The 15,914-nt window shown below is 46.2% G+C and overlaps 1 protein-coding gene across 3 annotated transcripts in view; it reads right to left on the reverse strand.

Annotated features, from left to right (window-relative positions):
- Positions 1 to 15,914, reverse strand: part of ncapg2 (non-SMC condensin II complex, subunit G2) — a 108,461-nt gene that overhangs the window by 31,849 nt on the left and 60,698 nt on the right. For all 3 annotated transcript variants that reach the window (XM_085987558.1, XM_085987559.1, XM_085987560.1), the window contains exons 23-24: positions 10,794 to 10,984; positions 2,774 to 2,917 (exon numbers count right to left, since the gene is read on the reverse strand). In XM_085987558.1, coding sequence (XP_085843684.1) covers positions 2,774 to 2,917; positions 10,794 to 10,984 — 335 coding nt within the window. The remainder of the gene's footprint in view (positions 1 to 2,773; positions 2,918 to 10,793; positions 10,985 to 15,914) is intronic.

Below are 15,914 nucleotides of genomic sequence, written 5' to 3' on the forward strand. Positions count from 1 at the left end.
CAGTTGTACAAGGTATTGGCGAGACCGCACCTGGAATACTGCATACAGTTTTGGTGTCCATACTTAAGAAAAGACATACTTGCTCTCGAGTCAGTACAAAGAAGGTTCACTCGGTTAATTCCGGGGATGAGCATATGAGGAGAGGTTGAGTAGATTGGGACTCTACTCATTGGAGTTCAGAAGAATGAGAGGCGATCTTATTGAAACATATAAGATTGTGAAGGGGCTTGATCGGGTGGATGCGGTGAGGATGTTCCCAATGATGGGTGAAACTAGAACTAGGGGGCATAATCTTAGAATAAGGGGCTGCTCTTTCAAAACGGAGATGAGGAGAAACTTCTTCACTCAGAGGGTGGTAGGTTTGTGGAATTTGCTGCCCCAGAAAGCTGTGGAAGCTACATCATTAAATAAATTTAAAACAGAAAGAGATAGTTTCCTAGAAGTAAAGGGAATTAAGGGTTACAGGGAGCGGGCAGGAAATTGGACCTGAGTCTAGGTTCGGAATGGTCATGGCCCTGTGGGTAGTGGAGTGGGCCCAGGGGCCGTGTAGCCTGGTTCTGCTCCTACTTCTTGTGTTCTAATTCTGTGTTAGATTTCAGGAGATGGTTGTGGTAAACCACTGTCATACCTGTCTGTGTCTGTATGTGTATTCCACTAGGTACAGGTCTGGACATGCCTCGGCTGACTCCTCCCACTATTCCAGGTATATAAGTGACTACCTCCCAGTCCCTTAGTATTCTGGACGGGTCGACCACTCGAGACAAGACCTTCATTCTTTAGTTAATAAAAGCCTGATTGTTACTCGCTCAACTTCAGTCTTTTGAGTAATTGATGGCGCATCAATGGTTTTATTCCTGTTCCTGGCTGGGGTGGAGATCGCCTTTACAGAAGGTAAGTACTGTAGAAAATGTAGGGACAGAGTGATCTCCTGGACGAGTTTCGATCGCCTAGATGGGTCGGAGAGGAATTTCCCAGATTTTTTCTCCCAAATTGGCCATTGGTTTTTTAAAATCTGGTTTTTCGCCTCTCCCGGGAGATCACATGGGTTCGGGTGGGATGAAGAGTGATCGTGGAATTGAGGTTAGGATCAGATCAGCCATGATCTTATTGGATGGTGGAGCAGGCTCGAGGGGCCGATTGGCCTACTCCTGCTCCTATTTCTTATGTTCTTATGAAATGTCATTGACCTGACATGTTAACCGTTTCTCTCTCCACAGATGCTACCTGACCTAAGTATTTCCAGCATTTTCTGTTTTTATTTCAAATTTTCAGTATCCACAGTATTTTGCTTTTGTGACAGAATATATAACTTTAATGCATAGACTCTATTATATCTAAATCCCTACTCCAATTATCTCTTGCCCTCTAATCCTACATCAGCTGAGGAGTACATTTGGTCTTGACTCCCTATGTGCAATATTATAGGAAATTAACATTAAGTACACATATCTATTACACACAAACACAATACATTATATGCATCTGCTGTTGTGCTTCACATGGGGAATTGATTTAAGAAAGCATCAGACAATTTTGGAACAGCTCCAAGTCACAGGTTGCTTTTATTCATGACAAGGTTTTTTTTGGGGGGTGGGACAGTATTGAATCCACAGAATTGCTGACTAACGAGAGGCTTCTGGAGTTGAATGAGCAGTTCTTCAAAAGTGTATTAACCAGCTTCTGATTCTATGTGCCAACAAAAAATACTGTTCCCAATTTGACATTCAAGACCCTACTGCATTGATTTTCAATATTATACCAACATTTAGAATGCCTGCATTTCCCAGCAAAATACTTTTGTAGAGAGAATGGAAGCCACTTTACTGCATTAAAGTGCCCCCTTTAAATAAAAAAGAATGGCAATAAATATACTTGTATTTACAGAGTACCATTTATGAGAAAATTCTTTGTAATTCACAAGTACAGGTAGACTACCCTTTATCCGGACTTCCGAAAACCGAAACCCTCTAAAAACCGAAGGTTTTTAGAGGGTTCCGGTTGTGGAAGTTCGGATAAAGGGTAAGTCGTGCGCACGACCCCCCGCCGACCCCGCCAGCCCCGACAACCGCCGGCCCCGACAACCCCGCCAGCCCCCGACCCCGCCAGCCCCGACAACCGCCGGCCCCGCCAGCCGCCGACCCCCCCGCGGACCCGCCGGCCCCGACCCCGCCAGCCCCGACAACCGCCAACCCCCCCCGCCAGCCCTGACAACCGCCGACCCCCCCCCCCCCCGCGTACCCCGCCGGCCCCGACCCCCGCCGACCCCGACTGACTTACGCTGAGCGTCAGCGTAAGTCGTGCGCACGACCCCCCGCCGACCCACCTTCCGAAATCCGAAATTCTCCTTTATCCGAAACTTGGCTGGTCCCGAGGTTTTCGGGTAAAGGATAGTCTACCTGTAATGCAGTTACTCATTCATATACTTTTACTTCTTAAAAAAATGCCAGTTATCCACTAAGCATCCTTTGCAATACTTATATTTCACTCAAAGACTATACTGCCGGACAGTTAACACATGATCAACTCTCAATCATGAAGATTAGGCATGGCCTCACCATGGACTGGGGGGGGATGGTCATGGGTTTCTGTGGAAAAATGAGTTAGATGGACCATCTAACTGATTTTTGTGACTTTGATTTACACTTTAATGCCCATAGTGAGACAGTCTGGCTGATTGAGCAATAGGATGTGTCAGGTGGAACTACTCAATTTTCCTCTAACATGGCAGATGAGCGAGTTGACACTGCAATGAAACATACTTCTTCAAGCTCACCTTTTTTAAAGAATGCATAGTTTCAGCCAGCATAGCAGCTAAAAGTGTTGAGAGCATCTCTTGGTGAACTCCTTCATGAGCACCATGCCAGTTCTGAACCGTGCTGATGAATTCTCCAAGAACCGACTGAATAGATACCAGAATCTTTAAAAAAAAAAAGAAAATGCCTCATTTCTATTATTCAAATGGACATTTGAATTCTTCAAAAGATGTAATTTACACAAAAAGAGAGAAGAAGATGCAATTTATTAAAGTAATTGCATGTAACTCATAGGGACAAATCTACAGTTCAAAATACACTGGTACAAACAATAAGCACACTGCCAAAACATAATCGCACCTTCTTATTTTGCTCCAACTTTTCTCAGACTTAAATATCTTGAGAAAATCAGATTTAAAGACTTCCTTATTTTTGGCACTGTACAGTAACATTTATATACACCTGAACTTGTTTACAACTAAATGCTCGACTACAGAACCTTTGATTACTGTGGTACACCTTTCAAAAACTTGAATTGGAAAGTGGATCATCCCACTTTACTCATTCTTTGAACTCAGCTGCATTCTGTGCACCATGGATATATAAAAACAAATAAGCAGGCATATTCATAAGGGATATCTGACCCTTTAGGAAGCATTCCCAGCTAGAAATATGATTTCTTGTTCCCACATGGCCACCTTCAGTTACGGTTGATCAGAAAAATTTAGAAAAAAGCACGAGATTCTAACTAGGGCAAGGAACTAGAGGAGGCAACTTGCTTAAGATTATTTAATGATCAATATCTTTACAGCACCCCTTTGGCCGACTGTGTCTGTGCTGCCTCTTTGCTAGAGCATACCAAAGCTATTTCCACTGTCCCACTCTCTCCACAAAACCCTGAATCTGGACCTTCAAATATTTATCCAATTTTCCCTTAAAAAGGTACTACACAGTCTCCATCGCAACCATTCCATGGCAAAGCATTCCATGCCCCAACAACCCTCTGCATAAAGAAAATTCTCCTAACCTCTCTCCTTGTCCTCTTAATGACTATTTTAAATTGATGACCCCCTCTTCACTGCTCCCCAATCAGAATTTCATCTTTGCCTATTCACTATCAAAATCCTTCCTAATTTTAACATCTATTAAAGCTCTTGTATCGTCTCAGTATCTCAAATCTCTCCTCACAACTAGTTTCCCACCCCGGCATAATCCTCAAGTATTCTGTATGCGCTCTATGGTTTTAATGTCCTTTCTATAATAGGGTACCCAAAAATGCGCACAGTAGTCTAACTATGGCCTAACCAATGTTTTTTACAAATTTATCAGTACTTGTTGTACTCTATGCTCCTAATTATAAAACCCAAAATGCAACTAGGCCATTTTTTACCTGAACTTGCACTTTCAGGGATTTATATATTTGAACCCCTAGGGGTCTCACCCTTCAATGTCTTGACATTGAGTGGATGCTCCCAATCCTCGTTTTGTTCTCCCAAAATGTATTACCTCACACTTATCTAGATATGTGAATTTGACATATTTGACATACCATAAGTGTAGCATACTTGGAAGGAACAGGTGACTTTAGACCTGTGGTTCCCAAACCTTACCACGGAGGTTTTTCCTCGCCTCAAGTCTGGATCTCTTGTAGACTAATTGATAGAGATTGATCGTCATAATTAGTCATTAATCTATCATTGGATCATGCGATCTGCGGGATGGTAGGAGGCAAACTAGATGGACCATGGCCTTTTTTCGTCTAGCAAGTCCTATGTTCCAATTAAACAGTGTCTGCCACCTGTTTGCCCATTCTGCTGGCCTGTAGGTCATCCTGAAGTCTTTTACAGTTCCCCTTGCATGTTCTACCATATAGGTAGAGAATTATGCAGAAAGTGGGGAACCAAGCTTACCCTAAACCAAGATTCAAAAGAATGTTGGTATATGGGAAGGAAGCTAACTACATTCAAAATATTGAGGAACAAGCACACACACACAATATTTTTTCCTTGGGTGGTGGCAAATTTTAAAAGCTTCTCATGGAACCATGTTGTTAAACTTGTATGTCTTCCAGTAGAGAGCCATCTAGCAGTTATGGATAATATGGCAACTGCTATTTTCACCTTCCTCTATTAGAATACTGGGCTGCATTTTCCGAGGTGTCAGGATAGCTGTTTGCTGGGTTCCGGTCCCGCTCCCGGCTGCAGCCGCTCTGTCAAAGGGATTTTCCCTTGACTGGCCTTGTTAAGCCTGCCCTGCGGGCATCCCGGCCAATTAACAGGAAGCGGGTCTGATGGTGTAATTTGATGATGCGTCACTAGCCGGTTTCCTTATGGGACCATGGCCACATTGAGTTTGAGTTTGACAGTTGTTCTGTCAGTGTTTGACAGCATTGAGGTGCTGCAAACACTGACAAGCACTACACAAAGGTGGACGGTTGCAATCCAGGCTCATGGAGGGAGTCACAGCACGCAGGGAGGTTCTCTTCCCTTCCAAGGGCGGAAGAGACCTCCCCAGGACACCAACACAGCCTGGTTGCACAGGAGGGCAAAAGCGGGGATGTCACCAGGAGTCGCTGGCTGCAGTGGCGCCATCCTTTCAATGATCTCAGTGGATCATGAAACGTTACTGCAAAGCCACACTCAAACTCACCCTGCTGTTCCACTCAACACATCCCCATCACTCTGCCTTCCATACCCTTCTCCTGCACATCCTTACTCACACCAACTTACCTTGCACCTCCATCGAACCCTATCGACATTATCACTCCCCCATCTCACTAGCCATTCCTCACAATCACCCTCATCCTACTACAAGCATACCAACTAACAACACACAAGGGTAGGCACTTGAGAGGTTTAGCCATGTCCATGTGAAGTTTCTGGTAATGTGTTGTCATACAGTGAAATCTATATTTTCAACACTGCCCCTTATTGGACAGATCTATGCACACCTTGAGAAGTGTCTTAATGAGTTCCAGTGAATGTTGAGACATAACTCCTTTCCCCCCGGCTAGTGATGAGTGTGCATGGAATGGCTTGGACATTAAAGGTGCTGATGTGGGATGGTGTCAACCTGGCACATCATGTAGCAGCCAGGGTTTACAGCGTCAAGTGAAGTAAATCTGGCCATGGTGATGCCACTGCTAGCCTCCAAGGCAGCAATGTTGTCAAGAGCTGATGCCCTGTGCAGCTTCAGGTGATGGGGGGGGGGGGGGGGGGGGGGGGAGACGGTTGGTGTTGTTGCTGCTGATGTGCCTGGTGATGTTGGTGTTGGGGCTGAGCGGGGAAGGATTCAGAGGAGCAAGGTGAGAGTTTCTAGGGCACTGATGTTGCTGCAATAGATGGCAGCTGCAGGCGAGATGACAGAAGCGATCTGTCAGTGGTGATAGGTTGTTCCAACGAGGTGGCACTGGACATACAGTTGGCCCAAAACACTTGCAAGCTAAAGAAATCTCTATATGTCTTACAAATGCAATAACCAACAGTTTCTGCACTCTGAAACTGACCATCTGCAACATGGCATCCTTTACACCACTTCTGCAGCTGTCAGCTTATCAGATAAATCAGAGCAGACTCAACTCACGCCAGGGTGAGCTGGCTTGTTCCCAGAGCAGCAAGTAACCCGTGGGGGAGCATGTAAAATTGGAAGGAAGCCTCAAAATACCATTAAATTGGCTGTTAACAAGCCATTTAATGAGTTCAATTGTCTCCCCCGCCACTTGGTGTCGGGTCAGTTATCTGCGGACAGACCAGACGCCTGGGAGATTCCCGTGGAGGCGGGTTGCCTACCCGGTCAATCTTTGCTATTTTGACAGAGGACCCACCTCCAGCAAAATCAAGCCCACTGTCTTGTTTGGGTTTTTCCAGATAAGAACATAAGAATTAGGAGCAGGAGTAGGCCATTCAGCCCCTGAAGCCTGCTCTGCCATTCAATAAGATCATGGCTGATCTTCGACCTCAAATCCATTTTCCCGCCCGATCTCCATATCCCTCAATTTCCCCAGAGTCCAAAAATCTACCTATCTCAGCGTTGAATATACTCAACGATTCAGCATCCACAGCCCTTTGGGGTAGAGTTCCAAAGATTCACAACCCTCCGTGAAGAAATTCCTCATCTCAGTCTTAAATGGCCAACCCCTTATCCTGAGACAATGCCCCCTAGTTCTAGATTCTCCAGCCAGGGGAAACAACCTCTCAGCATCTACCCTGTCAATCCCCCCCTCAGAATCCTATATGTTTCAATGAGATCACCGCTCATTCTTTTAAACTCCAGTGAGTGCAGGCCCAATCTACTCAATCTCTCCTCACAGGATAATCCTCTCATCCCAGGAATCCATCTAGTGAACTGTGTGATCTCGTAATTAGAGGGAATTGAGTAGGATTAGAATAAATAGTGTGTTTGGAAAGTGTATAATGGGGGAGAGGGGGCTTAGGTCTTATTGGTTTTCTCCAATACGAATTGTTGAATAATAGTTGGTTATTAAACAAGACGTATGACAAGGTGATTGTCATTGTACCCCACTGTAGTTTAGTAGAAACTCCTGGGGAGGCATGCTCTTCCAGAGGAGAAATTATGGATAAATCAGTAATGTGGTTTTGCCGATATAGGCTTGCATTATGGACATACATAAATAGAAAACTTTTGTAAATTATACAGGAAGTAAAATAAAATAAAAGCTCAAATTCACAAGAAAAGTTAGTTTTAGTGTTCAAAACTTGACGATCGAAAAATACCTTTAACAAAATTATATATTGGGGGTAATATTCTGGCGTGGGTGGAGGATTGGCTCTCTAACAGAAAGCAGAGAGTTGGGATAAATGGTTCGTTCTCAGATTGGCAACCAGTAACTAGTGGTGTTCCGCAGGGGTCAGTGCTGGGTCCCCAACTCTTTACAATCCATATTAACGATTTGGAGGAGGGGACCGAGTGTAACATATCAAAGTTTGCAGAGATTTGGCAGATGGAATACAATACTGGAAAGTGTGAGGTTATGCACTTTGGCAGGAAAAATCATAGAGCAAGTTATTATCTTAATGGCAAGAAACTGGAAAGTACTGTAGTACAAAGGGATCTGGGGGCCCTGGTGCACGAAACTCAAAAAGTTAGTATGCAGGTGCAGCAAGTGATCAAGGCGGCCAATGGAATGTTGGCTTTTATTGCTAGGGGGATGGAATATAAAAACATGGAGGTATTGCTACAGTTGTACAAGGTATTGGTGAGACCGCACCTGGAATACTGCATACAGTTTTGGTGTCCATACTTAAGAAAAGACATACTTGCTCTCGAGTCAGTACAAAGAAGGTTCACTCGGTTAATCCCGGGGATGAGGGGGTGGTCATATGAGGAGAGGTTGAGTAGATTGGGACTCTACTCATTGGAGTTCAGAAGAATGAGAGGCGATCTTATTGAAACATATAAGATTGTGAAGGGGCTTGATCGGGTGGATGCGGTGAGGATGTTCCCAATGATGGGTGAAACTAGAACTAGGGGGCATAATCTTAAAATAAGGGGCTGCTCTTTCAAAACTGAGATGAGGAGAAACTTCTTCACTCAGAGGGTGGTAGGTTTGTGGAATTTGCTGCCCCAGAAAGCTGTGGAAGCTACATCATTAAATAAATTTAAAAACAGAAATAGATAATTTCCTAGAAGTAAAGGGAATTAAGGGTTACAGGGAGCGGGCAGGAAATTGGACCTGAGTCTAGGTTCGGAATGGTCATGGCCCTGTGGGTAGTGGAGTGGGCCCAGGGGCCGTGTAGCCTGGTTCTGCTCCTACTGTGTTCTAATTCTGTGTTAGATTTCAGGAGATGGTTTTATTCCTGTTCCTGGCTGGGGTGGAGATCGCCTTTACAGAAGGTAAGTACTGTAGAAAATATGGGGACAGAGTGATCTCCTGGAAGAATTTCGATCGCCTAGATGGGTCGGAGAGGAATTTCCCAGATTTTTTTCTCCCAAATTGGCCATTGGGTCTTTTATCTGGTTTTTCGCCTCTCCCGGGAGATCACATGGGTTCGGGTGGATGCAGAGTGATAGAAGATTTGAGGTTAGGATCAGATCAGCCATGATCTTATTGAATGGTGGAGCAGGCTCGAGGGGCCGATTGGCCTACTCCTGCTCCTATTTCTTATGTTCTTATTAGGGCCAACAAAATGTTGTGGACAAATAAATTGGTTATTGTTTGCACAATTCTGTTGATATGAATGAACAAAGTTAGAGGTTTCTCAATTACAATCATTACTCCTACTACTCCTTATTCATGAACTCATTTCTCTTATCGGGAAGGAGGAGAGCATGCCAGGGGATCTCAGAGACGCCGTAATTGTGACCATCTTCAAGAAAGGTGACAAGTCTGATTGCGGTAATTAGAGGAGTTTCCCTGCTGTCTGCCACAGGGAAAGTCATCGCAAGAATCCTCCTCAATCGCCTTCTCCCAGTGGCCGAAGAGCTCCTCCCAGAGTCGCAATGCGGATTCCACCCACTAAGGGGCACAATGGACATGATCTTCACCGCACGTCAATTACAAGAGAAATGCAGGGAACAACACCAACCGCTGTGCATGGCCTTCTTTGATCTCACAAAGGCCTTCAACACTGTCAACCGTGAGGGATCATGGAGTGTCCTCCTCAAATTCGGCTGCCCTCAAAAGTTTGTCAACATCCTCCGCCTGCTTCACGACGACATGCAAGCCGTGATCCTGACCAACGGCTCCACCACAGACCCAATTCACGTACGAACCGGGGTCAAACAAGGCTGTGTCATCGCACCAACGCTCTTCTCGATCTTCCTTGCTACAATGCTCCATTTCACCCTCAGTAAGCTCCCCACTGGAGTGGAGCTAATTTACAGAACCAACGGGAAATTGTTCAACCTCCGTCGCCTCCAGTCCAGATCCAAGGTCGTCCCATCCTCTGTCGTTGAATTACAGTATGCAGACGACGCTTGCGCCTGCGCTCACTCAGAGGTCGAACTCCAAACCATCGTCGACACCTTCACCGAAGCGTACGAGAGCATGGGTCTTACACTAAACATCTGTAAGACAAAGGTCCTCTACCAACCTGCCCCCACCACACAGTACTGCCCCCCCCAATTATCAAAATCCATGACAAGGCTTTGCACAACGTGGACCACTTTCCATACCTCGGGAGCCTACTGTCAACAAAGGCAGACGTCGACGACGAAGTCCAACACCGCCTTCAGTGTGCCAGTGCAGCCTTCCGTCGCCTGAGGAAGAGAGTGTTTGAAGACCAGGACCTCAAACCTGGCACTAAGCTCATGGTCTACAGAGCAGCAGTGATACCCGCCCTGCTGTATGCCTGAGAGACATGGACCATGTACAGCAGGCACCTCAAAGCACTGGAGAGGTACCACCAACGCTGCATCCGCAAGATCCTGCAAATCCATTGGCAGGATAGGCGCACCAACATCGGTGTTCTTGCTCAGGCCAACATCCCCAGCATCGAAGCTTTGACCACGCTCGATCAGCTCCGATGGACGGGTCACATTGTCTGCATGCCCGATACGAGACTCCCAAAACAAGCGCTCTACTCGGAGCTCCAGCACGGCAAGAGAGCCCCAGGTGGGCAGAGGAAACGCTTCAAGGACACCCTCAAAGCCTCCTTGAAAAAGTGTAACATCCCCATCGACACCTGGGAATCCCTGGCCCAAGACTGCACAAAGTGGAGGAGAAGCATCCGGGAAGGCGCCGAACACCTCAAGTCTCTTCGCCGGGAGCAAGCAGAAGCCAAGCGCAGGCAGTGCAAGGAGCGCACGTCAACCCAAGCACCCCACCCACCCGCCCCTTCAACCACCGTCTACCCCACCTGTGACAGAGACTGTAGTTCCCGCATTGGACTCATCAGTCACCTGCGAACTCATTTTTAATGTGGAAGCAAATCATCCTTGGCTCCGAGGGACTGCCTAAGAAGGCACCTGTAATGAAATAAGGGTTGCTGATTCATACAGAATCACATAATAAAAAACCAACATTGACATTTTAACTCATTACATAAACAAATAGAATAAAAAGAGATTTTAAAGATATACCTGCAGGGCTTCTTCCTGGTTCTTTCTTGAACAACGAGCCAGAATTTCCAAAATTTTATGGAATACTTTCTGGATAATGTCAAGTATTTCTTCAGTTTTCTCATTGGTGCTGTAGACATTCTGAGATAGGCAGTTCACTGTAATCTCCTTCAGAATGGACATCAGTATTGGTAAACTGAAGACTCCTTTCTCTGAGAAATGGACCAGAAGTGAGTAAGACCAAACAATTCACAATTGAGATTCTGTAATAGAATTGTTATTCAGGAAAGTATTTCAAATTATGGTCCCCTGGAGAAAGTGGTGTGGACATTGAAATACAAAAGGCTACACAGGGCAATGTCTGGAGTGACTAAACAAGTTGATTGCATAGAGTACAATGTTAGTTGACTTTCAAAGAATCACTACTACTCAGTTTTTGAAATACAGGAAACTTTGTGCTATCCGGAGGTGAGCTATCCGGCAATCCGGAGCCACCGGCAAAAATCAGCCGCCGTTTTTTATTCTTTTTGTTTGTTTTTTTTTTGCTTTGTTTGAACAGTCAAGCTGTGCAAGGTCTGTAGCTATAGCAACAGCTTCAGCTAGAGCCTGCAGACCACACCCGAGTGTTTAGAAGCTGTTGCTAAGCAACAGTGTTTGTTGTCAAATACGGAGATAAGAATCTCCGTGTCTCTCAACATTAACTCTGGAGAGTACGGCAGTTTTGAGGCAACGGCAGCAGCTCGGTCCCGTGGATGCCGGATAGCACAAAGTTTCCTGTAATTAGGTGTGTGAATAGTACAATACAAAATCATATGTACAATTGTAATACTTTAGTTACGATGCTCTAATAACTATAACATAGGTCAATTAATAAAAATAAAGTTAATCAAAGAATTTAATATTAAACATTTAAAAGTGCTACATTCTTTCCCTTTACATCCCATTAACCATTTAGGGATTTGAATGGAAAAGAAATCGGGCAGGGTGCAAGACCGATTCACTATCGCCTGCTTTGTACTACCACCCAAGACCAATTTCTCCCTCATTAGTTAGCTGTATACCATCTATGCAAGTACTCTTCACACCATAAAACAGAGCTGGGGAAGATCACCTGACTTGGAAGTGTGAATTTTTGAAGGGACAGTGGCCTAGAAATTGGGTATAGCCCCGCTTGAGGCGTTAGAACTGGTGCTGCGCAAAGTTTATAGCTAGACGAAACTTATCGCCGCCTGGCACGATATTGGGTTGCATCGCCCCTAAAGGGGATTGAGGCGCGAATTCAGGCGTTACACGGGACTCCTAAGGCGCTAATCTTCCGGCGCAACCCAATATCGGAGCGGACGGGCGCAGCACAGGTGCTCTCTATTACTGATGACCACGAGACTTCCAGGCGCCGGCCAGCTCTTAAAGGGGTGGGTCAGTCAGCTTCAGCATGCACACTCTTCGCCTTGCAGGCCTCAGAATCGGCGCAGGCCCTTCTCTGGCGCTAAAAACTTGGACCAGATGGAGAAGGTGAGACAGAGAGCAGAGCGCTTCACCAATGAGGCTCTGGAGCAATTGGTGGCCGCAGTGGAGCGCCGGCAAGATGTTCTCTACCCAGACAATGGCACGAGGCCAAATCATAAGGACTACCGACGAGCTTGGAGGGATGTATGCCAGAGGGTCAACTCCAGCAGCATGGTGACCAGGAGCCCTGTCGAATGCAGAAAGAAATTCAACGACCTCACTCGGGTCATGAGGGTGAGTGTTGTTTCTGCAAACTTCTGCATCCCTTCATTTGCACCTGACTTTATGGCTACAGGGTGGGCTGTGCCCCATTGGCCATCTGCCAGCAAGCACCCATGGCCCTTTCTGGGCACACACATGCACATTTGACTCAAGGCATCATGTAAGGGCTCTTGCACCATGGGGGGCATGAGATGATCACTCAGGGCATCATGTAAGGGCTCTTCCACCATGGGGGGCATGAGATGATCACTCAGGGCATCATGTAAGGGCTCTTGCACCATGGGGGGCATGAGATGATCACTCAGGGCATCATGTAACATAACTTCCCCTCCTTTCCCCTGCAGCACAAGCTGGCGAGGATTGGCAAAGACCAGCTTCGCACCGGTGGAGGACCTCCACAAGTGGTCACTCTCACGGATCTCGAGGAGAGAGTCCACCAGATTCTTGGAGGACGTCTGAGTGGTCCTGTAACCACTGCAGCTGCCGACCCCATTGTCGACAGCGATGGTAAGGTTCTCACCTTTTACAACTGTCTCCTTCCACTTGTTCCCCCCGCCAGCATGCTTTCTCACTGTGGACCCATGTCATAGCCTTGCCGCAATCCAGCATCCCTTGCTGCCAAGCTGTCCTTTTGCTAAAGCCACTCTTCCACCTCCCTGCTTTCAGATGCTGCATCACCAGCTCGGGAGCCGGGCCCTCAAGCTGCCGGTGCCAGTGCCTCCGAAGGCTCAATGAGAAAATTACTGTCCAACAGAAGGTCAGCAACTCTCTCCAGCAACGATCAGAATGGCCAGCCCAAATGGCTGCAGCTTTTATACTAGTGCTGTCCCCTTTAAATAGCGCCCCCCGAGTCCGAGAAGGGCCTGGGAACGCTCCATCCAACTGTCACTAATAGCGCCAGGCGAAAAGGTTGTGGGCGCCACCGAATATCCGGTCCGGGGCGCCAAAAAGGCGTTGCACACTGAAATGACGTCATGATCTGCCTGCGCCCGCGGGCGAGCGAAAAGAGTTAGCGCCAGCGCTAAAAGGATACTCAATATGGGAGGTGGCGCTATATTCGCGGCGCCCGCCCAAAAATTGGGTAACGCCCCAATTCTCGGGCTCTTTAGGAGCTAATCGCTGGCGCTACCAACCGAATTTCTAGGCCAGTATCTCTAAAATGATTTTCCCTCATGGCTGGAGATTTCCTATTTCACATGTGCAGGCTGAATCAATTAAGTAATTTACTTTATCATTTAGCTAGCTCCAGCGAAATCTTTAATTTCCATATTTACAAACTCAGTTGGTATCCAGGGAAAGAAAGGTGATCCATATTAGACCCTACAAGCTGCTTGCTGACAGGATCCATAGCTGACTTCAACTGAGCAACTGCCTTGCAAATTTGGAGATGTGGTGGATATTCAGACCATTAAATCATCTCCTGCAAGGTAGGAAATTCCAAAATTCCTCCCTTCTTCTACTGAAGGCAGCGATGTGCTGCGATATGGTGCCAATGGCACCAGTGTCCCTGCACCAACTTTCTTAGCCAACCATTCTTATTGCTTGAATCTTTGCACTTAAGCAGTGAGCATCAGTGTACTATAATGGCGACATTTAAAAAATAAGGAACTACATTCAGAAAAGGGAGAGCACTTTCAATGTAAATTGGAGCAGTTTTCCCCGCTGACATGAATTTTGAAGTAGCACAGGGCCAAGAGGCACAGGTAGGATTTAGGGTCTGGATTAGGATTCAGGTACAAACAGAAGGAGCAGGCCTCAGATTAGGGAGCACAAATGCCAGGTAACATTAGGCTGAGGAAGGAGGCCAGGGTCAAATGGTCCTCAGGATTAAATCATTTTAAATGACAGGGCCAGGAAAAAGGGCACAGCAGGGGCGGAGTGATGACCAGCAAGCGCACAAAAAGTTATGGGTTGAATTGGGCTGGATCAAGTGAGGGAGGAGGTGGAATAGCATTACCACCGGTTAGAAATCCTGAACTGCAAGGTATAGTTATCACAATAGGCTTAGAGGGCTGGATCTTTTTACTCTAGAAAAACCTAAAAACTTTGGGGAGCTTTGATTGAGGTGTTTAAAATAATGAAGGTACTAGACAGTATCCATGTGGATAGACTATCTGAATTAGATAGAACCAGGCTCCATGTGTGTAAGTTACATAATCAGACAACTAGGTTAGATGTCTGGAGGTTTTTCTTTTCTCAAAAGGTCATCAACAGCTGGAGTAAGTTGCCAGCTCATGCAGTAAGTGTGGATTCACTGCTAGCGTTCAAAAGGGAGCTGGACAAGTTCCTGGCTGAGGCTGATATCATGGTGTACAAAAGGTAGGTAGGATGTTGGGTGACGTGCCTCATGGTTACCATGGTCTCCTGGAACTTTTGATTTCATTTGTGGATATTCCTGGAATTCCTTTCCCCTGAATTGGCCTTAGAAACATAGAAGATAGGAGCAGGAGTAGGCCATTCGGCCCCTCGAGCCTGCTCCGTCATTCAATCAGATCATGGCTGATCATTCAAATTCAGTACCCTGTCCCTGCCTTCTCCCCATATCCCTTGATCCCTTTAGCCTCAAGAAATATATCTAACTCCTTCTTGAATATATTTAATGAATTGGCCTCCACTGCCTTCTGTGGTAGAGAATTCCACAGGTTCACCACTCTCTGGGTGAAGAAATTCTTCCTCATCTCTGTCCTAAATGGCTTACCCCTTATCCTTAGACTGTGACCCCTGGTTCTGGACTCCCCCGCCATCGGGAACATCCTTCCTGCATCTAGTCCTGTTAGAATTTTAAAAGTTTCAATGAGATCCCCTTTCATTCTTCTAAACTCCAGTGGGTATAAGCCCAATTGATCAATCTCTCCTCATACATCATTCCTGCCATCCCAGGTATCAGCCTGGTGAATCTTCACTGCACTCCCTCCATGGCAAGAACATCCTTCCTCAGATAAGGCGACCAAAACTGCACACAATACTCAAGGTGTGGTCTCACCAAGGCCCTGTACAACTGCAGCAAGACATCCTTGTTCCTGTACTCGAATCCTCTCACTATGAAGGCCAACATACCATTTGCCTTCTTAACCGCCTGCTGCACCTGCATGCTTACCCTTCAGCGACTGGTGCACAAGGACACCCAGGTCTCGTTGCACTTCCCCTTCTCCCAATCTATTGCCATTCAGATAATAATCTGCCTTCCTGTTTTTGACACCAAAGTGGATAACCTCGCATTTATCCACATTATATTGCATCTGCCCAATCACCCAACCTGTCTAAATCATCCTGGAGTTTCTCGGCATCCTCCTCACAGCACACACGCCCACTCAGCTTTGTGTCGTCTGCAAACTTGGAGATATTACATCTAGTTCCCTCGTCTAGATCATTTATATATATTGTGAATAGCTAGGGTCCTAGGACCGATCCCTG

This window comes from Somniosus microcephalus, chromosome 5 (genome assembly GCF_052327205.1).
Source record: "Somniosus microcephalus isolate GS21.2 chromosome 5, FLI_Smic_1.0, whole genome shotgun sequence".
Lineage (NCBI taxonomy): Eukaryota > Metazoa > Chordata > Chondrichthyes > Squaliformes > Somniosidae > Somniosus > Somniosus microcephalus.